This window comes from Haliotis rubra, unplaced genomic scaffold (genome assembly GCF_003918875.1).
Source record: "Haliotis rubra isolate DU_JTF1 unplaced genomic scaffold, ASM391887v1 Scf22, whole genome shotgun sequence".
Lineage (NCBI taxonomy): Eukaryota > Metazoa > Mollusca > Gastropoda > Lepetellida > Haliotidae > Haliotis > Haliotis rubra.
The window spans coordinates 1,202,519-1,226,064 of record NW_025766225.1 but is presented as its reverse complement, the minus strand read 5'-3'; the positions used below and the strand labels follow the sequence as shown (position 1 = coordinate 1,226,064).

Genomic DNA, 23,546 nt, shown 5'->3' with positions numbered 1-23,546 from the left:
TATTCCCGGCTTTCAGTGTCCCTTTAGAAAAGATAGACCTACACGGGGTGGTGGGGTCGCTGTCTACGTCAAGAACACATTCAACGCCAAACCAGTAGAAACTTTAGATAAGATTGGTCTGGAAGCGTTATGGATAGAGCTCCGCTACAAAAGCAGGAAGTATCTAGTGGGTGTATTTTATAGAGCAGACAAAAGTGAGCAGCATTGGAACCTGTTAGACCAATCGATTGGAGATGCAATGGATATGGATTTAGATACAATCATTGTTGGAGATTTCAACATTGATATTTACAGCAAATTAGACGCTAAAATAAACAATCTTATGGTGGCTTACGGTTTGCATCAACTTTTAAACTCACCAACCAGAGTCACCCAAAACAGTAGAACCCTTATTGATTTGATATTTGTTTCTCGTCTCGATATGGTAAAAGAGTCAAATGTTTTAGAACCTTTTTTGTAGCGATCATTGTCCAGTATCCGTAACAATAAAAGAATGTATGAAGTCAACGAAAAAATATCTGAGAAAAGTTTATGATTACACATTGGTAAACAAAGACGATATCTGCTTCCACGTTGATAATACTGATTGGGAAAACGTACTGTCATCACCTGACATAAATGTGAGCACAGGTGCATTTGTGAAAACCTTATCTCATACCTGCGATTCCAATATACCAAACAAAATTGTTACAATAAGATGTAAAGATACTCCCTGGATGAATAATAACATTCGCAAACTCATGCGGAAACGAAATCGACAACATAAAATAGCGAAACAAAAAAATGGTGAAAATGACTGGGCTACTTTTAGATCACTAAGAAATCAAGTGACTTCGGCAGTTAGAAAAGCCAAGAAAGATTATACAACAAAATTAGACACTCAAATAAACAATAATCATAGCACTAAACTATGGTGGCGTTTAGTTAAAAACTATATGAACAGAAAATCTGAAAGTACCTCCTTTCCTCCTATTACCCACAATAACGAAGTCTATCAAGAACCAGAATCAATAGCAAACGTTTTAAATAATTACTTTATTGACCAGGCAACAATCGCTGACCCTAATGAGGATCTTCCAAATATGACCTTAAACAATAATAGTAAATATATGAGGAATTTATATCTTACAAAGCAGGATGTTGAAGATGTTCTATCATCGTTAAACATTACCAAAGCGAGTGGACCAGATGGTATTGGAAACCGCTTCCTACGTTTGGTATCCCCCTCCTTGTCACTAGCATTAACTAACCTCTTTAACAAGTCACTTCAAACATCAGTTTTCCCAGACATATGGAAAGAATCATCAGTCATACCAATCCACAAGAAAGGTAATATTAACGACTGTTCGAACTATAGACCCGTTGCCTTAACATCTTGTTTATCCAAGGTCTTTGAAAAATGTATATTTAAATATGTCTTTAACTTCATGAGAGATAACAATTGCCTCTCAAATTTACAATCTGGATTCATGCCAGGAGATTCAACAGCTTACCAACTCACGCATTTGTATAATTTTATTGCTAAAGCTATAGACAACGGAAAAGAAGTAAGAGCTGTATTCTGCGATATAAGCAAGGCATTTGGTAAAGTTGGCACAAAGGGATTATCCATAAACTAAAATCATGTGGGATAGATGGGAAGTTATTGAATTGGTTTGGAAGTTATTTGCAAAATAGAATGCAAAGAGTAGTTATTCAAGGTTAATTAAAACCGATAATAGCCCCAAGGATCAGTCCTTGGACCTCTTTTATTCTTAATATACATAAACGACATAGTTGATGGAATCGAAAGCAATATACGCCTTTTCGCAGACGACACATCACTCTATGTAATAATCGACGATCCCCATACGAGTGCATTTATTCTTAACTCAGATTTAGACAGAATATCTAAATGGGCGGAAACCTGGCAAGTAAAATTTAATCCAAATAAAACTGAAACTGTCAAATTTTCACACAAAAACAAACCTTCTATGAAACCTCCCCCTCCCGATGAATGGTACCCCTATAAATGAAGTGCAGATCCATAAACACTTAGGCATTATTTTTCAGGAAAACCTCCTTTGGCATTCCCACATTAATGGAATGATAAGGAAAATTAGCCCTATGATTGATTGCCTTCCTAGTTTTAAATATAGACTATCACGCAAAACTCTCGAAACAATGTCTTACCTCTATTTGACTATTGCTGTCATCTCTGGGACAACTGTACAAACGAACAGTCCTTGTCACTAGAACACCTTCACTTGATGCCTTACGCACAATATGCGGTGCAGTTAGAGGTACGAGCCATTCGAAACTATATCATGAGACAAACCTGACTTCATTAGCGAGACGGAGAAAAACTTCTAAATTAACATTATTTTACAAAATTGTAAACCAAATGGATACTGACTATCTTTGTGATCTTGCTCCAGGGAATGTTTCTGATAACAGTAACTACAATCTTAGGAATAATGAAAATTATCAGACTATAAGATGCAAATCTACTAATTATGCCAAATCGTCTTTGCCCGATACAATTAAACTGTGGAATGACCTACCTACAAATGCTACAAACGCTTCCTCTGTTGGACAGTTTAAGAATCTAATCACACCACAAGTTAATACCAACACAATGTTCGATCTAAATTTTGGTAGTCGATTTTGTCAAATAATACACTGCCGCCTTAGATTGGGATGCAGTGACTTACTCGGGGGGGGACGACTCTCCCGATTTGTTCCACATTTCAAATATTTTATTAAGTCAAAGTGTCTAATCACTTGAGTAGGTTGTCATTTTGATCGTTATTGAAGGCATATTGCATGTTGTATATGTGAGCACACTCTTGTACCAATACCCGAGAAGGTCCGGGTTAGAATATTGATCTTCAGCAACCCATGCTTGTCGTAAGAGGCGACTAACGGGATCGGGTGGTCAGGCTCGCTGACTTGGTTGACACATGTCATCGGTTCCGAATTGCAAAGATCGATGCTCATGCTGTTGATCACTGGATTGCTGGTCCAGACTCGATTATTTACAGACCGCCGCCATATAGCTGGAATATTGCTGAGTGCGGCGTAAAACTAAACTCACTCACTCTTGTACCACCATCGCTGGTTTTATGAGAACATACTGAACTGAACTATTAACGAAAAACGCTAACGCATGATTACTCCTCGAATATTTTCCACTATTTGAAGATAGGTCTTCTAGGAATCTTGTTGATTTTGAAACTGAAAATATATTAAAATCGGAGGCAAAATGAACAATATGTAAGAGAGAAGGAACAAGATTGAAACACCCCCTGGGTGCACGCTAGAAGACACATAACACAAATAAATGACAAAGTCTGTTTATGTTATTCTCGAGCTTTGAGTGAGTGAGGGGGTTTAGTTTTACGCCGCTTTTAGAAATATTCCAGCGGGGGACACCAAAACTGACAAAGGAAAGTTTAATATTGTTTTAATACCAACCATGTAGGCGTAACGTATTAAAACTGTGATAAATAAATGAGGCCAATAAATATCCCCAGTTTTGACCACATACTATACATAAGTCCTATAGATATATTGACAGGGCTCAGTCTCCAAAGAAGAATTTTTGTTAATTCAAACTTGACTGTCTTCAGAAAAAGATACTGCGAGAAATGTATCATCAACAGAGTTGCAGTGTAAGTTGAGTAGGTGCTATGATACGTTTAAATGGTTTAAAGTAAAAAACATGGAAGAGGTATCATAAACACTTCATGTGACCTTTCTCAGCCATTCAGAACACAGATTGGATGATAGCCTTTATATCACAAGCATTGCATAGGTAAATATATGCCTTTGTTTGGTCCTATTTGTCCGAAAAAAGTCAGAAAATTGAGACAATTTGTTAGAATTAAATAGACAATATTTTTACGCCAACATAACGTCAGTGACCGCCATCTTGGTTGGCGATCAACTCTGTGACAAGGGAAATTTACAAAACGATCAGTTTCATTTATCAACTGGTATTGTCCTTGTGTGTTACAAAGTGTCCGAGAAGATTAAACACAATGGACAAATGAAATATGTGTCAATATCTGATAATATAATAATAAGGGCAAGCATATGTTCAGACCGAGCGACTGGGAAGACAGTTTGACAGACCCCAAACGTACCCTATGAGAACTGACAATTTTAGTTGTCCTATGTCCTAATTCGGGCAGTAGCATGCTACCTGCTAAATACTTGACAATTGCTAACAGAGGTGACGGACAGACAGTTTGTCAAATAGTGCCTTGAATTTTCTTCAATGAATGTCAAACACAGAACGACTGTCATATTGCAGGTGCAAAACGAAAGAAGCTACATATTGTCTTCTATGAGTCATTCATTTCTATAATAGAATGCAGATCATGAAACGGGCATACCGTATAGTCACTATGCATAATGTAAACACTATTGACATGACCTCGGAACCTTAGAAATGTCAAACAGTTCAAAATAGTTATTCAGTGCGAACAAGTCATTAATATCCAAAATGGATTATAATTTTAAACACCTCGAATTAAGAAACTGTTTGAAAAATCTTCAATAACTAGTGTAATAGGTCATTGTTTACCCAGGTCAGAAGTCAGACTTACTTTCTATAAATAGCTAAGATGCAGACGTTTACACAAGAAATAGTCCCTGAGAACCATCGTTGTTGAGGCGGCCTTCAAATAAGCTGCTTAGAGCTTGTTGGCCAATCCATTCATGACTTGAATATTTTTGTGAATAAGACATCGTTATTGTCACTGAAAATGCACAATGAATCCAGGCAGTGAATAAATATCACCTGGTGACATGAAATACATATACCTGTACAGTAACAGTGCTGACTGACATCTCAGAGCATTCATGGGCGTAAACGGTGTAGTCACACAGAGTGGTAGTTAGGTCATGTCTGAAGGGGGTAGACTAACAACTAGTCTTTGGAATGAACATATTTTACTGAAAAAAGTTCAAAGTAAAAAAATATATAATATAATGAAAAGGAGACCTGAGACTTTCTTCATTTTCATTTTCCTGAAGCTGAGGAAATCTAGACTTGCCACATTTTCTAGACTTGCGTGGGCTTTCTTGGATATATTTGCTTCAGGGTCTGTACGACAGACTATGAAGGGGGCTGCTAGCGCGTTCTTTGACTGGTTGATTCATCAGGGAAGATGCTCCCGCGAAGACGAAGATCAGAACCAGATAATAGTGAGTAAGTGAGTTTAGTTTTACGCCGCACTCAGCAATATTCCAGCTATGTGGCGGCGGTCTGTAAATAATCGAGTCTGGACCAGACAATCCAGTAATCAACAGCATGAGCATCGATCTTTGCAATTGGGAACCGATGACATGTGTCTACCAAGTCAGCGAGCCTGACCACCCGATCCCGTTAGTCGCCTCTTACGACAAGCATAGTCGCCTTTTGTGGCAAGCATGGGTTGCTGAAGATCTATTCTACCCCGGATCTTCACGGGTCAGAACCAGACCATAATAAACGATACGAACATATTATTATTTACTATGATGTTAATTCATGGATCGACAATTGAGGACAAATCGGACATATTTTGAGGAAATAGGGGACTTTTATGACTGAAAATGTTTACTGTATATTCTGATTACTTTTGCTGCTTACAATGAACTTCTGTTTCACTTCTCCCGCAGAAATCACAAATACTCCTGTATATTTCACTCAGGCTTCAAGGCGGAGTGGCACATCACCCAACTGTTGCAGAAAAGGGTCAAGGTCTGTATCTGTCAAGGTGGGTAGAGTGGTCAACATGCCCCCTAGCATGGCATCTGTTGGGGGCAGGTCAGTACTGGTACAGTCTCATCTTGTGCACCTCAGTCCACTCCACCTATGCATCACATGTACCAGGAAATTCAACTTATCTAGCAAATCTCTTCTGCTTATGCTAGGGAGACATACCTGTCCCTTTTCATCAAGCTTTAGAGCAACAAACTCCCAAAGCTGGTTTTATGACTAGCCATCCCTTTGGAGGCTAGGGGATTGATGTTCTGCCACACGAGGGGAACTTCTGTGCCAGGTCCACTCTCCTTGCAGAGGGAATCTGAAGCATGGCTCCTGTCTTAAGAAGATGTTGCGCTTTCTTCATAATGCTTTGCTGGGTCTTGAAGTCAGCTTATAGGATGCTGAAGATGATGATGAAGGTGGTGATGAAGAGGTGATGGACTGCTTCTTGTTGATGGGGGTACCATTCCCTCCCTGAGAATGAGGGGCGTACCCGTATATTAAAGGAAGGTGATGGCGTTGAGAGCGGCTGTTGTACATCGGATTCACAAATCCCAGGCCTAGCTGCTGGCTACTGCCTTCCAAACTCTTCGGAAGGTGGACGAGATCTTTGATGGCCGTACAGGGGCTTTCTTGAAAGCAGCTGGAACAGACTTGTTACCAGAATCTTTACCACTGCCGTGTCCTGTAGGACGGAGGGAGTCAAGTCGAGTTGGGTCCAGCTTCATACGGTGCTTATGATTTCAAAGTCTATCGTGATGCACACTTTGCCCTCTAGACGAGACTGGAGGACATTCTCTGAAGTTTATAAGTCTCAAGATTACTAGTCTCATATGAAAGTGACTTGGGATGTCATCATTTAAGGACGGCACTTCGGGAGAAGTTCCACCAAAACTCCCAATCCCTCTTCATGCGGTGTATGAGACTGTCTCTGTTCCCATAGTTCAGCCACTACAGGACAGACTCGCTTGACTTCTACTTCAAGCTTAGATGGAGGGCAGTCTAATATGTGGCAATAGTCCCGAACCATGTAACCATTTATTAGTAGAGATGAATCTGTGCCTTCATCCTGGTGCTCAGCTTGGACATGCATCTTCAGGTCACCCCATCACACACGGGCAGGACTCATGCTGATCCAGGGGCCTCCAGTCCTTGAGCCCTCTCCCTGAAGTCCAGAGAGTATCACACATCAACATGTTTTATTTTACCATGGCTGGAAAGTATTAGCAGCTGAATGTGGTTGATACAACCATCATCTACAATGTTCATAGGGACAAGGGCCCTGTCAAGGGTGTTCAATTTGACCTCTTTAAGTTCCAAAGTAATCCATAAGCTCAATAGCTGTAACATGCAGAAGCTCCCAAAGCTAGCCTATGTCAGAATTTTAGTAATCTTACTGATATACAAAAAACTGCTTTTATCCTGTCCAATAGCAATATCTGTTTTATAGCTGCCAAAACCTGCCATGTTATTTTAAAAAGGAGAAAACCCGTATTATATAACTTTTAAATATTGTTATTCATAATACATGTACATGCAATTTTTAAAGAATTTTAGTCTCTCATAATTCCGTATGGAATGGCCCTTATGTAAATATATGTTTAATTAGTTTGTATATATGTATAACAGGGGTGAGACTTTAATAAATAATCTGTCTGTCTCTCTGCCCAAATACAATACGGGTATCCATTCTTATCACTCAGGGGCGTCGGGGGTCGGGGGATTGTGGTTAAAGCGTCCAAAGTGGCTTAAAAACGACCTTGAATAGAACCAGACAACCTGTCGGACGTCCCTGTAAGCCCAGTGCATAAGACAGTCCGACAGCTTGGTGTCAAGCTCGACTTTAATGCCAAATGCACAGCAGATGCGCAAGACCCGGTTTGCAGGGATCTATTGATGGTGAGGGAGTGCCTCTCACATGGTTGTAAACTTGACCTGGTAGAGATCACTCAGAATATATAGGTACGTCTCTGACATCCTAGACAGGATTTGTTGTAGCACATCTCGATGCTTATCACCTGAACACAAGATCAGTCTTCATAGCCGACAATGTTGGGCAACACCGTCCACGTGCCGTTGGTTATGTATCACGTCAAATGCGGCAGCAACTCTACCTTAGCCCGGGTCCAGATCTCAATCCCATCAGTGGCGGATCCAGAGAGGGGGTTCAAACACACACACACCCCACACACCCATCCCCCTTGGAAATGACTAAAGACCACATTGAAGTTAATGTTTTGCAATGGCGGAGCCAAGGTGGGGTTCAGGGGGTTCGAACCCCTGAAGACACACCCCTTGAAAATTTCTTGATCCGCCTATGCCCATAAAGCATGTTTGGAACATTATGGGTGGCAGAATACGTCAGAGAGATCCTCCAGTGTAAAATATTAAGGTACTAGAACAAGCCATCCATTAAGAATGGAATGCAACTTTAATGCAACGACGTCAACTTTAACGTCTAATATAGCCCGTCAGGAAAAGGGTCAGGGATGTTGTTGCAGTTGGAGGAGATATATTGACATTGTGCTCGGCTCTTGATACATATTTGATTTCTTGAAGATAGTATGTATGCCAGAATTTTACAAAAATGGCCCTACTGTTAACGTCATGTGACCATAGTTATCAGCACTGCAACATGAGTCAGTGTTTTGCCATGTATGCTTCTCTGAATAAAATATTTACATTTTTCAAGTACTCTTGCGTTTACATTGAGCTCTAACTGTTAAATTGTTTATACAGTCAAATCAATACAAAGTACAGTGTGTTGTGATATTCAAGTCAGTTGTGAAACATGGGTAATCCTTCAAATTAATGTTGGATGTGTTTCACAATTGATCCCCAATGGCCAGTCAACCTACTAAACGTGAGCGTTATGCAGTGACAGCCAAGGAAACGAAAGAAATCTGTCTTTACAAAGGAAAAATTCCCAAAGAATACTTAGATAACTTTAGCAAACATTTTGGACAGTTTTGATGATCATGAACATTTTGGATTTTCCTTGTGGTGCACGAAAACGAAAAATCCGGATATTCAGTTATCCGGACGATTTACGCAAAAACGAATGTGTCCGGGTATCCGAGGTCTCACTGTATTTGATATTCCTTAAGGGTCAATTTATCCAGAGAGTAAGTCAAATTGAGGTTTTTGATAACTTCCTTTGCTATGGTTAATGGTGACATATTGTACTATGAACAAATATGGGGATGGTGCAAAACTTTCTTCCATGTGTATATTTAAATTCTAATGACCCTGATCAAAATTGAACGAGGCATTTGCGCCATTTCAAATTGACTATTTCAAAAAGATTGATCATCCAAACTATTATCAGCAGAAGGTTTCAGTTGCCTTTAATGGGATTATGATTTAATATAAACTAAAAAGTCAGGCGGTGATGGTTATGGCTCAGATTAATAGGCAAAATATAAATTTAATACGTGTTTGAAGACCACCAAGTGCTGTGGTGCAGACACATCAAATGGCCCTTAAACTTTATGTCTGCATAACATTATGTGATCGACTATGGTTTTCCATTTTTAGTAAGACCAACAGTGCATTATCACGTGTGGCTGCAATGCACATGACGTCATTACATGCACCCAATGTTTGTATGATCTGGCGACGCATGAATAAGTAAATGCGTTATGAAAGATGATGTCGGTTTTAAATGCAAATGTGTATTATCATATAATGGGCAGGTTTCCCGCCAAGACAAAGCCAACGAATAAAAACTGAGTTCGTTGGTGTCATATGCCGATAGAGATGAAAATTACAATTACTCTGGGCCATGTGGTCGAATTACTGAATAAACATATCTATCTATCGATCTGTCTGTCTGTCTATCTAAGACACACATATGAAAGGTAGGTACTACTTTACAAACAAACATGGCGCCTCCCTTGTCAGCTGACCAACCGGAACGTCGAGAAACTACTTGGATACTTGTTATCATTAACAAACAAAATACTGAAAATCTGCTTCTTTCCAGGACGTAGCTATGACATATTACGACTTTGGGCAGCTTAATAAATATCATCGCGAAACAATTTTAAAGCAAGGGTCAGCCCTGCCGAGCATGGGGTGTTTCCATATTTCTGTACACCTCCGCGCTTTGAAATATACTGAAAGGCAAAAGAAACGTCGTAATATTGGAAATGACATTTAAGTATCAATGGAGTATTTGAACCTTTTTTTTAAATATACACCAGAAGTCAAGTTTGAGGAAAACATTAATCGTGGTCGTATAGCCTGTTTTGCCCAATAAAGTATTGTTTGAGATTGAGTTTAGAAATATTTTTGATTATAAAATGCACAATGCCACCACCACCAAAAGGCCATCATGAGACTGACAAGAGGTAAGGTGAGCTGGGTTTCTACATTGTGTTTAATATCAATGTACTGCGTGCATGCATGCATGTGGCATATTTTGTTACTGACGGGATTGTGCAAGTTCATAGTGCTATCCAAAAAAGATACAATACCTCAATTTTACATGTATACCACACTAGACACAGTATTTACTCGAAGCCGACCTGTCCATTTTTATGCCCGTAATGTCGACAGGCAGGCTGGGTAACAAAAAGCACCATCTTTTAACGACTTTTGGTATGACGCGGCTGGGGTCGAACCACCGACCTTCAGCTCTCTGGGCAGATTCAGTTCCATTAAGCCACGGAGGCGCTTATATGGCGTGAAATTCATTGTTCTGCAGCTGTGATAATGTTTGCATTTCAGCTCGTGCTCACACACAATCTATCACAGACTGTCTGAAACGTGACATTGGAACAGATGCAGTTAGAAGAGTGTGACTGGTTTTGTTTTCTCAAAGGGTGGTGTGGTAGGCCAGTGGTTAAAGCGTTCGCTCTTGACACCGAAGACCCCGGTTCGATTCCCAACATGGATACAATGTGTGAAGCCCATGCCTGTGTGCCCCGCAAGGTATTGCTGGGATATTGCTGAAAGCGGCGTAAAACTAAACTCACTCACATGTTATATAAACAATAAATCCCTGCTCAACTTCCTTACTGACAATATGTTACAGCGGTAGGTGTCATGTGGCACGTAGTACAAACCGGTTCATGCAGGCAACAGCCGGATATATCAATTGGCAAATTACTGTCACTACCTTCTTCTCGCCCATACAGTCCCCGTACTTCGCGATATCTCGTTACAAAATGGAAATTGTGCAGTCGCCATATACACGTTCCACGACTGTTTCAATATATCGGTGTGAACGATCTACATTGAGATAATTTACCTGATAGAGAGCTATCGGTTTTTTGGTTACAACACAGATGAGTCGAGCTGCAAACCCCAGCAACCGCCCACGCTGGCCTGTGCCTTCACAAATCCTACAATTGATTTTGACGATAAACACAGCCCAATAGCGTTCCATTATTGAATTGCATTCGTCCTTACCGATCGCGGAAACAGTAGCAATAAATTAGGTTAAGGAAGTAGATTCACGATCACGCGGTTAGGTCTTTACCAGAAGGCTTAGTTTGAGGCCAAGGTTCTGCTTGTCGTCTGTTTGTCTATCAAGGTCAGTAACGAAAGGTCATTTGAAGGAGTTGCTTACGATATGAGGGAGCCCATGTGTGTGACTGATTAAATGTTGCTTCTGCGAAGTATGGGAATAGTCATGTCTGTGTATATTGGCAAACCGGGGGTTGATAGCATGAACAACCTGAGCAACCATCAACGTCGACGGTGGTGCAGTCACCTTCTTAACTAAAGTGTTTTGTTTGTTGTTTAACGCCGCCCTCGTTATATGACGGTCATCCGTAAATAATCGAGTTTGGATTAGACAATCCTGTGATCAACAGCATGTGACAACCAGGTCAGCGAGCCTGACCACCCGACCCCGTTTGTCGCCTCTTACGACAAGCTTGGGTTTGCTGAAGATCAATTCTAACACGGATCTTCACAGGGAGACAAGCATGGATTGCTAAAGACCAATTCTAACCCGGATCTTCACGGGGAGACAAGCATGGATTTCTGAAGACCAATTCTAACCCGGATCTTCACGGGGAGACAAGCATGGATTTGCTGAAGACCAATTCTAACCCGGATCTTCACGGGGAGACAAGCATGGATTTGCTAAAGACCAATTCTAACCCTGATCTTCACGGGGAGACAAGCATGGATTGCTAAAGACCAATCCTAACCCTGCTAAAGCATGGATTGCTAAAGACCAATTCTAACCCGGATCTTCACGGGGAGACAAGCAAGGATTGCTAAAGACCAATTCTAACCCTGATCTTCACGGGGAGGCAAGGATGGATTTCTGAAGACCAATTCTAACCCTGATCTTCACGGGGAGACAAGCATGGATTGCTAAAGACCAATTCTAACCCTGATCTTCACGGGGAGACAAGCATGGATTGCTAGAGATCAATTCTAACCCTGATCTTCACAGGGAGACAAGCATGGATTGCTAAAGACCAATTCTAACCCGGATCTTCACGGGGAGACAAGCATGGATTGCTAAAGACCAATTCTAACCCTGACCTTCACAGGGAGACAAGCATGGATTGCTTAAGACTAATTCTAACCCTGATCTTCACTGGGAGACAACAAGCATGGATTGCTAAAGACCAATTCTAACCCTGATCTTCACTGGGAGACAAGCATGGATTGCTAAAGACCAATTCTAACCCTGATCTTCACGGGGAGACAAGCATGGATTGCTAGAGATCAATTCTAACCCTGATCTTCACAGGGAGACAAGCATGGATTGCTAAAGACTAATTCTAACCCTGATCTTCACTGGGGGACGACAACAAGCATGGATTGCTAAAGACCAATTCTAACCCTGATCTTCACTGGGAGACAACAAGCATGGATTGCTAAAGACCAATTCTAACCCTGATCATAACGACTCCTAAATTAAGTGATTGGGCAATATGATTGTACGCTAAATTTAGCAATGTTTGGTTTAAATAATTTCATTTTGGGCAAATCTGAATCAGAAGACAAGCCGTGTATGAAAGTAAACTGCTGGTCTAAAGAAAGTGTACGCTTGAAAATAGTTTTACAAAATACAAAACGTCAAAGGGTTTCTTGGCTGAAAACACTGCAAAAAAATGATAACAGCATCAAATGTGTCCACGCCGAGTTGTCATTTCTGCCTTGGTTTATTTATTGCCAGTTTCAGAATTAGGAGAAGACTTTCCTTTGCTCGTCACGGACTAAAGTGAGTTTAACCGTTTGGCACAATGACGTACACCAATTTAGTCTATTCTTCATCGAATTATCTCAAGTTAATTTGTCATAAACGGAGAACATCTTATGTCTTGTTCAATCAAGGTAGGGGTAGCCTAGAGGTTAAAGTGTTCGTTCGTCACTTCGAAGACCCGAGTTCGATCCCTCACATGGATACGATATGTGAAGCCCATTTCAGTTTCCCCTGCCCTGATATTGCTCAAAGCTGAGCAAAACCGTTCTCACTCCCTCAAACCATTGATTGTGAAATATTGCTGAATTTCTGAATGAAATTTCCAAGAACGACGTCGATAATAAGGGTAGAACCTGATATCACAGTGATCCACGAGTCTGGGACTTCACTATATCGTTTTAAATAGAGCCATTTCGTTGCGTCTTCCGAGTGAGGGACTAGCATATAACCCGTTGATCTGGTAATGGTGATGCGTACATTCCCTTTTTTATGAAACGGAATAAAGCTCCCCAGTAGAATCCCATTGTTTTTAGTTCGAGGATATGACGATCCTGATCCATGATAGGGGTAGGTCAGGATGATGATCCAGTTCAATTCGACGATGACTTCGCGACGTTGGTACACGTTGTTTTGTAAGTGCAGGACGTACAAGGCGTTTTCCGTACCGGGTTCGTCGAATCCTCGCGTGTCCCCGAGATCGGAGAAAGCGATGGTGGCTTGCGGAGTCACGTTTGCAATGACACTCATGATATATATTAGAGAAATTTTAATTGGTTTTCGGATAAATTTTCGGCCGTGCATTTCAAACCCATCAGATGTATGGTATCGTGTAAGAAAAGTTTTCGTGAGCGATATCGTGTTTTCCACGGTGACGTTGACTCCCTGCTGACTGGTGAAGGCATCCACGTCCACCCGTACGTAAACGGAGCAAACGTGGTATTGGTGTTGTTGGGTCCACTGGAGTTTGATGCCTTTGACGATTTCGACGTTACCAACCCCTGGTTCGCCGAGGTAGATGATCAGCGTGGATTGCGGAGGCAGATTTTGCAGGATGTCGACAACGCTGTCGAATTCCGACACTAACTGCAACGTCGCGTTTGACGTCCCGGGTTTACTCGATAGGATGTGAGCTATGGGTTGCGACAGCGTGCTCACGACGACGCTGCGTCGGGAAGTAAGCCACGATCAGCGTTCCATTGTTCACCACTTTTGTGAGGTGGTGGTCTTTGTTTTCCGTGAACAGGTGGGGAGAGTCTAGCGCGATGTTGAGATTCCAGTCGATTCGAGAGGGTACGAACACCCATCGGTTGTTGTTGGTAAAGACGGGCGTGTACGGCGTGAGGTACTTGTACCAGCCGGGCGAATACAAGGGAGACAGCAGAAAACGCGCCACCGACCCGATATGGTCCATGAAAACGTACATCGACAGAGTCGACATCGAAGACAGCGAACCGAACTTGTACTACTTGAAAGACGGGTCGCCGAGACCATTCGTCAGAGAGGAGTTGATGATCGTACCTCACGACACGGTCCCTCACATAGCTTTCTATATAGACAAAGATTTGTCTATGTCTCATTATCAGCATGTGGAGATTGATCGAGGAACGGTTGTTCAGACGTGTCGGGGTGGACGTCCATAAACTCGATATTTACTCAGCCCTGCGTCGAGTCATAAGTCGAGTGAAATTCACCACTCTGTACGATAGTTTAGGTTTCGTGGGCACCGAACGGTTACAACGTCTCATGGATACGTTAGTCGATTATAGCCTGACAACCAGGGAACGCACCGCCCCGTACTCCACCTACTCCGTAGCTTACTTGGACGAGTTTATGGTAGACCCCATCCACAAAGTTGTCACTCAATATTACGGATACCTTGCGTGAACCCCTGGATTACGAGTCAAACGCTCTAACCATCACACTGGCAAGCCGGCTGATAACTCTCGCTATTTTTTTAAGGGGGCTGGGAGGCTAAGTTCCCACAAATAAGCCTCTTAGCCGCATCTGCGGCAGTACCATCATGGTAATACTACTTGTGGAGTACTGCAGCTTTGCGGATCGTTTACCTTTCAACTCCTGGGTAGAGGCCGCCATACAGCTTGAATACAGCTGGAATTATTGCGTCGTTAAATAAGAAACCAACCAATCTGGGAGGGGGACCGGTGTAAAAGATCTCACTAAATATATCTTCCCTTGATGTTCAGCTTCAAACTTTGGTTGGTTGTTGTTTAACGCCGCACTCAGCAATATTCCAACTATATGGCGGTGGTCTGTAAATAATTGAGTCTGGACCAGACAATCCAGTGATCAACAGCATGAGCATCGACCTGCGCAATTAGGAACCGATGGCATGTGTCAACCACATCGTTGTGGTGAGAAAACATATTTTTGGTGGCCTTTCAGTCTGTACAAACATGGCCAACAGTTTGGTTGAGTGGGGACTGCCGCATGAGGTACAAGATGATTTCAGGAATACTGAAAGGTTTAATCTTTTGTTTTTGAAAACGATTTACTCATTACAAAAACAACCAGTAACGAGTATTCAAGGTGTTTTTACACAATAACCAAAAATATATATGAAAATCAGACTTAGGGGGAAACATGAAATTCTTCAAAGTTATTCATCAGAGAAGATGTATATTCAAACTGATGGGTAGATGATGTTTACAGACATTTACAGACGAGTGGAAATGTGCCAGGTCCAGAGCTAATTTGCTTCCCTCAGTGTGGTCTGTCTCCTGTGATAAATAGCAAACAGGTTCATGGTTTCAACAAGTTCTTTAATGCTTCTGATAAATAATGCCAAGATCTTTTGACAGACTTCAATGCACATCTGTAACTTGACACATTTTGACATACAATGTACCTAATTACACTTATGGCTTGAACAAACTCTAGTTACTTTTGTAAACAGCACCTTAGTTGCATTAAGAAAGTAGTATGGTGATATCACTTGATCTCACAAAAACGATATTTCCTCTGGAGCCAGTCTTGACTGATACTTTCATATCAATGAGCCTTTTAGCAGAGCTCTCTATATTATTGACCGCCTCCGTGGTGTAGTGGTTAGAGCGTCCGCCCGGAGAGCGGAAGGTCGCGGGTTCGATCCCCGACCGCGTCATACCAAAAGACGTTCAAATATGGTACTTGTTGGTCCGTGCCTGGCGCTCGGCATTAATGGGTACAACAAGGACTGGTCGGCTCGGAGTCAGTATAATGTGTCTGAGTGGGGTATTCATGCTTCACTGCGGCATGGTATCTCAGTGGGCTAGCACTATAAAACCAGCTTAAGTCTGGGCTAGTACAAGCAGCCACACATACACATACACACGCATGCACGTCGTCATATAAGCGAAATATTCTCAAGCACGACGTAAAACCCAATTTCACCTCACCTCACCTCTATATTATTGCAAGAACTGCAGTGTGATGAAGGTGCCACACACTCGCTAAAAGCATCCACGACCCAGCCCAAGGGAGACAATTCTGCTGTCACCCTCCTGCTCCAAAAACTACCATGCTAAATGTAAATGATCACAATAATATCCAGTTTGTTTTAACTGATAATTCTAATAAATCACCACACAAAATAAAAATAACTACTCAAATTGTACCAAAACCACATTTATCAATATATATAAGATTCTGACGCCACGCTTGTCATAAGAGGCGACTAAGGGGATCGGGTGGTCAGGCTTGCTGACTTGGTCATCGTATCCCAAATGTTTATATGCTCATACTGCTGATCACTGGAATGTCTGGTCCAGACTCAATTATTTACACAGAGTTGGAATATTGCTGAGTGCAGCGTTAAACTAAACTCACTCATGCAGTCCAAAACAAATGAAACATACAAGATGCATGGGCTTGATGTACAGCACTATAGAAGCAGTGTTTTGCTATGAGCTAAATATTAATTTCTGGACTAGAAAACCTGTGACTGAAGGCATGAGCAACTATACATTCCCTCAGGTCATGGTGACCTGCAATCGGTAAGTCTGATCACCTAGTTCCCACTTTAACCACCTCCTACTATGTATTTGGGACTTACAACTGACCTGGGTGCCGTTGTACAAAGCAATCTTAGAGCTAAGGTAACTGTAAGTCCCATACCTTAACATAGACTTACGATAGTCTTAGAGCTAAGGTAACTGTAAGTCCCATACCTTAACATAGACTTACGATAGTCTTAGCGTTAAGGTAACTGTAAGTCCCATACCTTAACATAGACTTACGATAGTCTTAGCGCTAAGGTAACTGTAAGTCCCATACCTTAACATAGACTTACGATAGTCTTAGCGTTAAGGTAACTGTAAGTCCCATACCTTAACATAGACTTACGATAGTCTTAGTGCTAAGGTTGTTTTGTACAACGGCACCCTGAGCTTCTTTTCACAAAGCACTAAGGTGATCGTAAGTCACTAAGGTAACCTTAGTGCAATGTTAAAGAATGGGGGTTGACCTTAGTAAAGGTTGCTTCGTGAAAGGAGCCCCTGGCCTCATTCAACAAAGGATATCAGTTCCATGATTATCAAGCTTGGTGGAACTTACAATCATCTTAGCACTAAGATCCTTATGTAGAACACCTGTGAAGATCCGGGTTAGAATTGGTCTTCAGTAACCCATGCTTGTCGTAAGAGGCTACTAATGGAATCGGGTGGTCAGACTCGGTTTGTACAACAGAGTCTGGACCAGACAATCCAGTGATCAACAGAATGAGCATCAATCTACACAACTGGGATATGATGACATGTTTCAACCATGTCAGCAAACCTGACCACCCGATCCCATCAGTCGCCATTTAGGACAAGCATGGGTTGCTGAAGACCAATTCTAACCCGGATCTTCATGGGTTGATCTTCATGGGTTTTTAACGTTGGAACGATACGCCTTCGGCAGGATGCAGGATACATATGGACCTGTATTGCAAAACATGATACAAACTTGCTTTTCACTTGCTTAACAAAAAACAATCCCTCTGTAGCTTTCCTGCCCAGTTTTCACTTCAGCCTGGCTTGTTACACAAAAACTAAACATGGCAGATTCCCTGATACATGTTGTAATGGACATGAAGAATGAACAGGGAAGATACAATTTGTTGCCACTCTTCTGGTACATTGTGATACATATTGTATCATTGCCTGTCAGTCTTGATACGTATAGTATCCTTTTGTACTGTAGCACCTCTACATGTTTTTGGGAAAGTCAATGTCAGGTTGAAGGTCAAGGTCAGGTCTTGACCTTTGGTGAGAAAAAGCTTGAGATGCTCTTCATTCCAGTCTTGTCGACCTTGCTGAGCTTCTTCTGGGCCACGGTTAGCTTCGTCTCCTGAAACCACACACAATGCTGGTTATACGTTCAGTATTTCATAGTCGGATTGCAAGTTTGATATAAACACCAAGATGACCATGAATCAACCAGCTCTCATTAATGGAAACTGGAATTACCATATTTGCCATGTAGGCATCCAGGCATCTTGAAACTTGGACACAGGAATATGTTTGAATGTAAGAAATTGATTTTAGCTTGGATGCCACTTACTTTGGAGTTTTGTTTTTGGAGGCCATTGGTTTTGCTGTAGTCTTCACTTGGGGCAATGTCTTCTAACTTAACCCTCTGAAACAAATACTTGAGAAATGAGTGTGTGAGTGAGTTGTGTTATAATTGCTTTTAGCAGTATTAATAACACGGGGACAACAGAAATGGGCCTTATAAAGGCAGGGAAGCACAACACTACCACCTCCCCACTTCATTATGACTCCTTTAGGATTCCTTTAGTAAAGTTAATTTGGTGTCTAATCTAATATTGAATACACAAAGTGGTAAATACGATTGATATCACAAATGAAGTATATAGTGGCGGTCTGTAAATAATCGAGTCTGGACCAGACAATCCAGTGATCAACAGCATGAGCATCATACTACACAAGTGGGATACGATGTCATGTGTCAACCAAGTCAGCGAGCCTGACCACCCGATCCCTTTAGTCGCCTCTTAGATCGCTGTCAACCAAACTGGAGCAGCTAATCCTACTTAGTTGATATTGTATATTTCGACTTTGACCAAACCATCCATACCTTGGCTGGTGGTTCCTCTGATGGGCTCTTGACTGGCTCGGGAATGTCTGCAACCCTGCAATGAAAGGAATTATGCATTACAACACTCCTTCCCAACTGAAACTAAGGACTATTTACAAAGTATAAGCACTGAAATGTTTATGTGCTGACAGATTCAACAAGAGTTATGTCCCTTGGTCAACCAATGTACAATAAGATCAATACAATATGGGACATATATTCCTATATGATAACTGTGGTGAAGGAGAGCAGATTAACTAATGATTCTCAATATTGTGAGTATGGTTTAAGTCGCTTTCAGCAATATTCCAGCAATGTCACAGCATGGCAACACCAGAAAAGGGCTTCACGCATTGTACCGATGTGGGGATTGAACCTGGGCCTTTGGTGTGCCGAGCGAACACTTAAACCATTACACTACCACCTGCATTCTGAGTGGACCTATTACACAAATACTGAATGTGATATATTGGTATATGTGTATACATATTTCCTTGTTGTGAGATTAGTTTTACACTGCACTCAGCAGTATATCAGCTATATGTCGGCGGTCTGTAAATAATCGAGTCTGGACCAGACAATCCAGTGATCAACAGCATGAGCATCGATCTGCACAATTGGGAACCGATGGCATGTGTCAACCAAGTCAGCGGGCCTGATCCCGTTAGCCGCCTCTTACGACAAGCATGGGTTACTGAAGATCAATATTCCACCCCGGACCTTCAGGGGTACCTTGTTGTGTAACACAGCAATAAGCAATATTGGGGGTTGTAAATAAATGATCTAGACAATCCAGTGACTAATTTTATGTGTGAGGGAACAATAACACACAATGAACACTGAGTCGGACAATTTAACATGTCTAATTGCATGGGAATCTGTTGTGACCAAGGTAACCCCAAGGAATATCAATACAGTTTCATCTTGGTTCAAGACTTTAAATGTAAGCCCTTTTACAGTCCATTTTCAGGTTGTTTCAATATTTCAGAGCAATCACATAGTAAGTAACAGTTAAAAAAGGAATAGAAATAAACACTGAACTACAAAAAATGTATCTATCCACAATTCCTAATTATAAACATACTGAGATAAACAAATTAAGGATCACAGGAAAATTGAAGCGTTCCTTAGTATTTTCCAGTTTTCATCAGCATAGTGCTATTCAAAGCTGGTGATGAAAACTGGAAAATATTAAAGGAACGCTTCAATTTTTCTGTGATCCCTTATTTGTTTCTCTCAGTATATAACAAGCTTGTATTATTTAAATTGAAAACTTTATTGACGTTACATAGCAAATGTCTGAATTCCAGATTAAATTCCAGATGTTAATTAGCATCATTAATGATCTTCTCTGTCTTGGAACTCAATTACACTCCGGTATGGATGCACTAGGTACAAGATGGCTACCCGCTGACTGGAGTTACTCCCCTTAGTAGTTCTACTCACCTGGGCACTTATCAACATTTAAACCAAGGGACACAGCTTTTTTCTCACACAATACAAGTTATGAGACAATTACAAACCCCCTTAACACTGGTGTATTCTGTATATGCTGGAAAACATAACTATAGTTTACACAATAATATACATCCAGTCGTAAATGTTCGTTTTCATAGGGGTGCCTACAATAATTACCTACAGATTACACTTCTAGCTCTACTTACCCCAGGTAGTCTCTGAGATCATCAGCTATCTGTGGTGGGAGATAGTCGGACACCATGCCGCATGCATACTTGATGTACTGTTCTAAAAGAAGAATTGCCAGAACATACAGGAGTTGACATCAAACAAAATGTCCATAAAGACAGGAACTACTTGCATGCACAGCAGCGTGCTGATCACGGTTCATACACGGTTCATACACGGTTCGTGGGGGCGCGGTGATCGAACTGGCTAAAGCGCCAGGCTAGTGATCCAGCGAGCTGGAGGTGATGGGATCGAGCCCACCTGTGACCGGGTGTAAAAACCTTGGAGTCAACTTTGTGTGCAGACTCTTTCAGTGTTGTCACAACCCCTAGTGTACGGTACACAACCCTGTGCACTTAAAAGAACCCACGAATCCGTTGGTATATGACCAGATGGTGGCCACATGAATACGTGCAAACACCCAGTTGCGGGTACAGCAACGTGCAGTAAACATGGACAAAGTACTGTGACTATGTGTCCCAGTCCACCCAGCTGTAAATGGGTACCTCGTAAGGATGGGAATGCCACAATAACTCGGTGCGCCTAGTGGCTGCAAGAGTTGTATGCTCCCCAGGGAGTTGAGATTCACAATACGACGTGCCGTTGAGATTGACATCCAGTGAACGAGGGAAAAACAAAGCGCCTTTGAGCAGCTGAGCTGGATATCGGCGCTATACAAATGTTAGTATGTATGTATGTAGGTATGTTCGTATAGGTAATACTCTGTTCATTCATGAATGTTGTTCATACTTGGTTTACATTCTCAAATTTGAGTATGAACAAAATAAACCTCCACAAAACATCAACTTCAACACTACACCGTTTAGAATATAGACACTAGGGATGAATATTGGTCAAAAAAACCTCATCAGACCATGATGGAGAAAGATGGAGAATTCAGGGCATGATGGAACATTTCTCAATACAAACGTGTGTGGTTAATGTTTTAACCCCTTTCTACACCTAGCAGTATCATGGAGAATGTTTCATGAACGGACAAACAAATGGATGAATGTTCCATGAATGAATGAATGCATAACAAAAGGGCATGTTCTCTCTCCTACCTTTATCGACGGCTTCCTCCTTCTTGCTGCGGATGAACATAGAGCTGTGGGCGCCTGAGGAGCTGACACTTACATCCTTCTGCTGGAGAACATCAGCCACAATCTCCGTCTGTAACCATGGTAACAGAAAGCAGAATATTACAATCTGATTCATCTTGTGTCTATAGGTCTACATGACAAAGTTCTTGGGCAGCTGCTGACATGATAAGAAGTACAAGGCTCATGCCAGTCTGATTAGTGGCTGCTCTGCAATTGTGAGCGAGTGAGTTGGGTTTTACACCGCTTTTAGCAATATTCCAGCAATATCACGGCAGGGGACATCAGAAATGGGCTTCACACATTGTACCCATGTGGGGAATTGAACCCGGGCCTTCGGCATGACGAACGAACGCTTTAACAACTAGGCTACCCCACCGCCCCTTCTGCAATTGAGACACAACAGTTAGGCCTACTTTCTGTACCAGATGAGTGAGAGACTGAGTTTAGTTTTATGCTGCACTCAGCAATATTCCAGCTATATGGCGCGGCGGTCTGTAAATAATCAAGTCTGGACCAGACAATCCAGTGATCAACAGCATGAGCATCGATCTGCGCAACCGATGACGTGTCAAACAAGCCAGCGAGCCTGACCACCTAATCCCGTTAGTCGCCTCTTACGACAAGTATGGGTTACTGAAGGTTCATTCTAACCCGGACCTTCACGGGTTGTACCAAATGGCCTCTGGTAATGTTAAGGCCAATTTTAATAACTTGCATTTCTCTAACAGATGTCAGTTTCACACAAACATTGGGTGCTGGAAATCTGATTATACAGAAGGTAAAATGATGAGAGGCATACAAAATGAAAAAAACAAAACAAATTCTAACCTTGAGCTTCAACCATGACAAAGTTTTGTCCTTGTCAAACCTGTAGGCTCTGAAGTCATCATCCCCTGTAAACATGTGTTACATATGTCACATAGTTAAAGAGTATATTGTCATGGTGATTTATCATGGACTTGACAAAGTATTGTTGCCATGGCTACAAAAAAAATTAAGAAAACATCTGGCTTTTCTGGTCACATATATCTTCATGAACTTAACCATGATGACAAGTCAATCTCAGTGACTGATATTTTCACTTACAGTACAAAGGCTCGGTGCCTCAGCAAGAAAAAGCCAACAGATAAAACAACATCCATTGGGGTCATTAAGAGAACTGTACAAACGAGGAGTCACCTTTGTCTATAGGTTAGAGTAAAAAATAATCATTCGGGACATTGACAAAATACTGGAACAAATTGTTCTTATGATAGATTTAGAAAATTCAAGCGAAACGAGGGCAACATGTAAATAATCTGACTCTGAGGGTGTGGGTTTGAATCCCGGATGGGACTCAACCCAACAAAAGTACTAGAATCTGTACTTTACTGAGTTGAGTTGAGTTGAGTTGAGTTGAGCTTTACGTCACATCAGCATTATTCCAGCCATATAGTGACGAGAACAAGTTTGCATTAATAAACATTGTAGGTACAGAGTCAAAATGAGTTTTATTTCAAAAACATATATTCATTACATTGTCATTTAATAACAGAAAAAGTCATAGCACTAAATTTAAAGGCAGGCAATTAGTTAGTCACATTACACAGCTACAATTTATGATACAGATCAACTTCCCTCAGGTATTTCACTATCAGATGAGCACTCACGTGGGAGAACAGATTTTTCAGATTTGTTGCATCATAGTGTGAGTCCCTTGCACACGATAAGTCCACACAGTCAAGCAGAATATGCTTGATGGTGAAAGCCTCATCGCAGAGACACACAT

The 23,546-nt window shown here is 41.5% G+C and overlaps 1 protein-coding gene across 2 annotated transcripts in view; it reads right to left on the bottom strand.

Moving 5' to 3' along the window:
* Window positions 1-23,546, bottom strand: part of LOC124277288 (ribonuclease H2 subunit B-like) — a 35,895-nt gene that overhangs the window by 8,017 nt on the left and 4,332 nt on the right. Inside the window, exons 6-11 of one of the 2 annotated variants that reach the window (XM_046712943.1) lie at window positions 22,607-22,671; window positions 21,740-21,848; window positions 20,654-20,735; window positions 18,990-19,044; window positions 18,453-18,527; window positions 18,107-18,239 (exon numbers count right to left, since the gene is read on the bottom strand). In XM_046712943.1, coding sequence (XP_046568899.1) covers window positions 18,141-18,239; window positions 18,453-18,527; window positions 18,990-19,044; window positions 20,654-20,735; window positions 21,740-21,848; window positions 22,607-22,671 — 485 coding nt within the window. In that variant the 3' untranslated portion in view covers window positions 18,107-18,140. Of the gene's footprint in view, window positions 1-17,671; window positions 18,240-18,452; window positions 18,528-18,989; window positions 19,045-20,653; window positions 20,736-21,739; window positions 21,849-22,606; window positions 22,672-23,546 lie in introns of those variants that run through there. The other variant, XM_046712942.1, reaches the window with a different exon arrangement.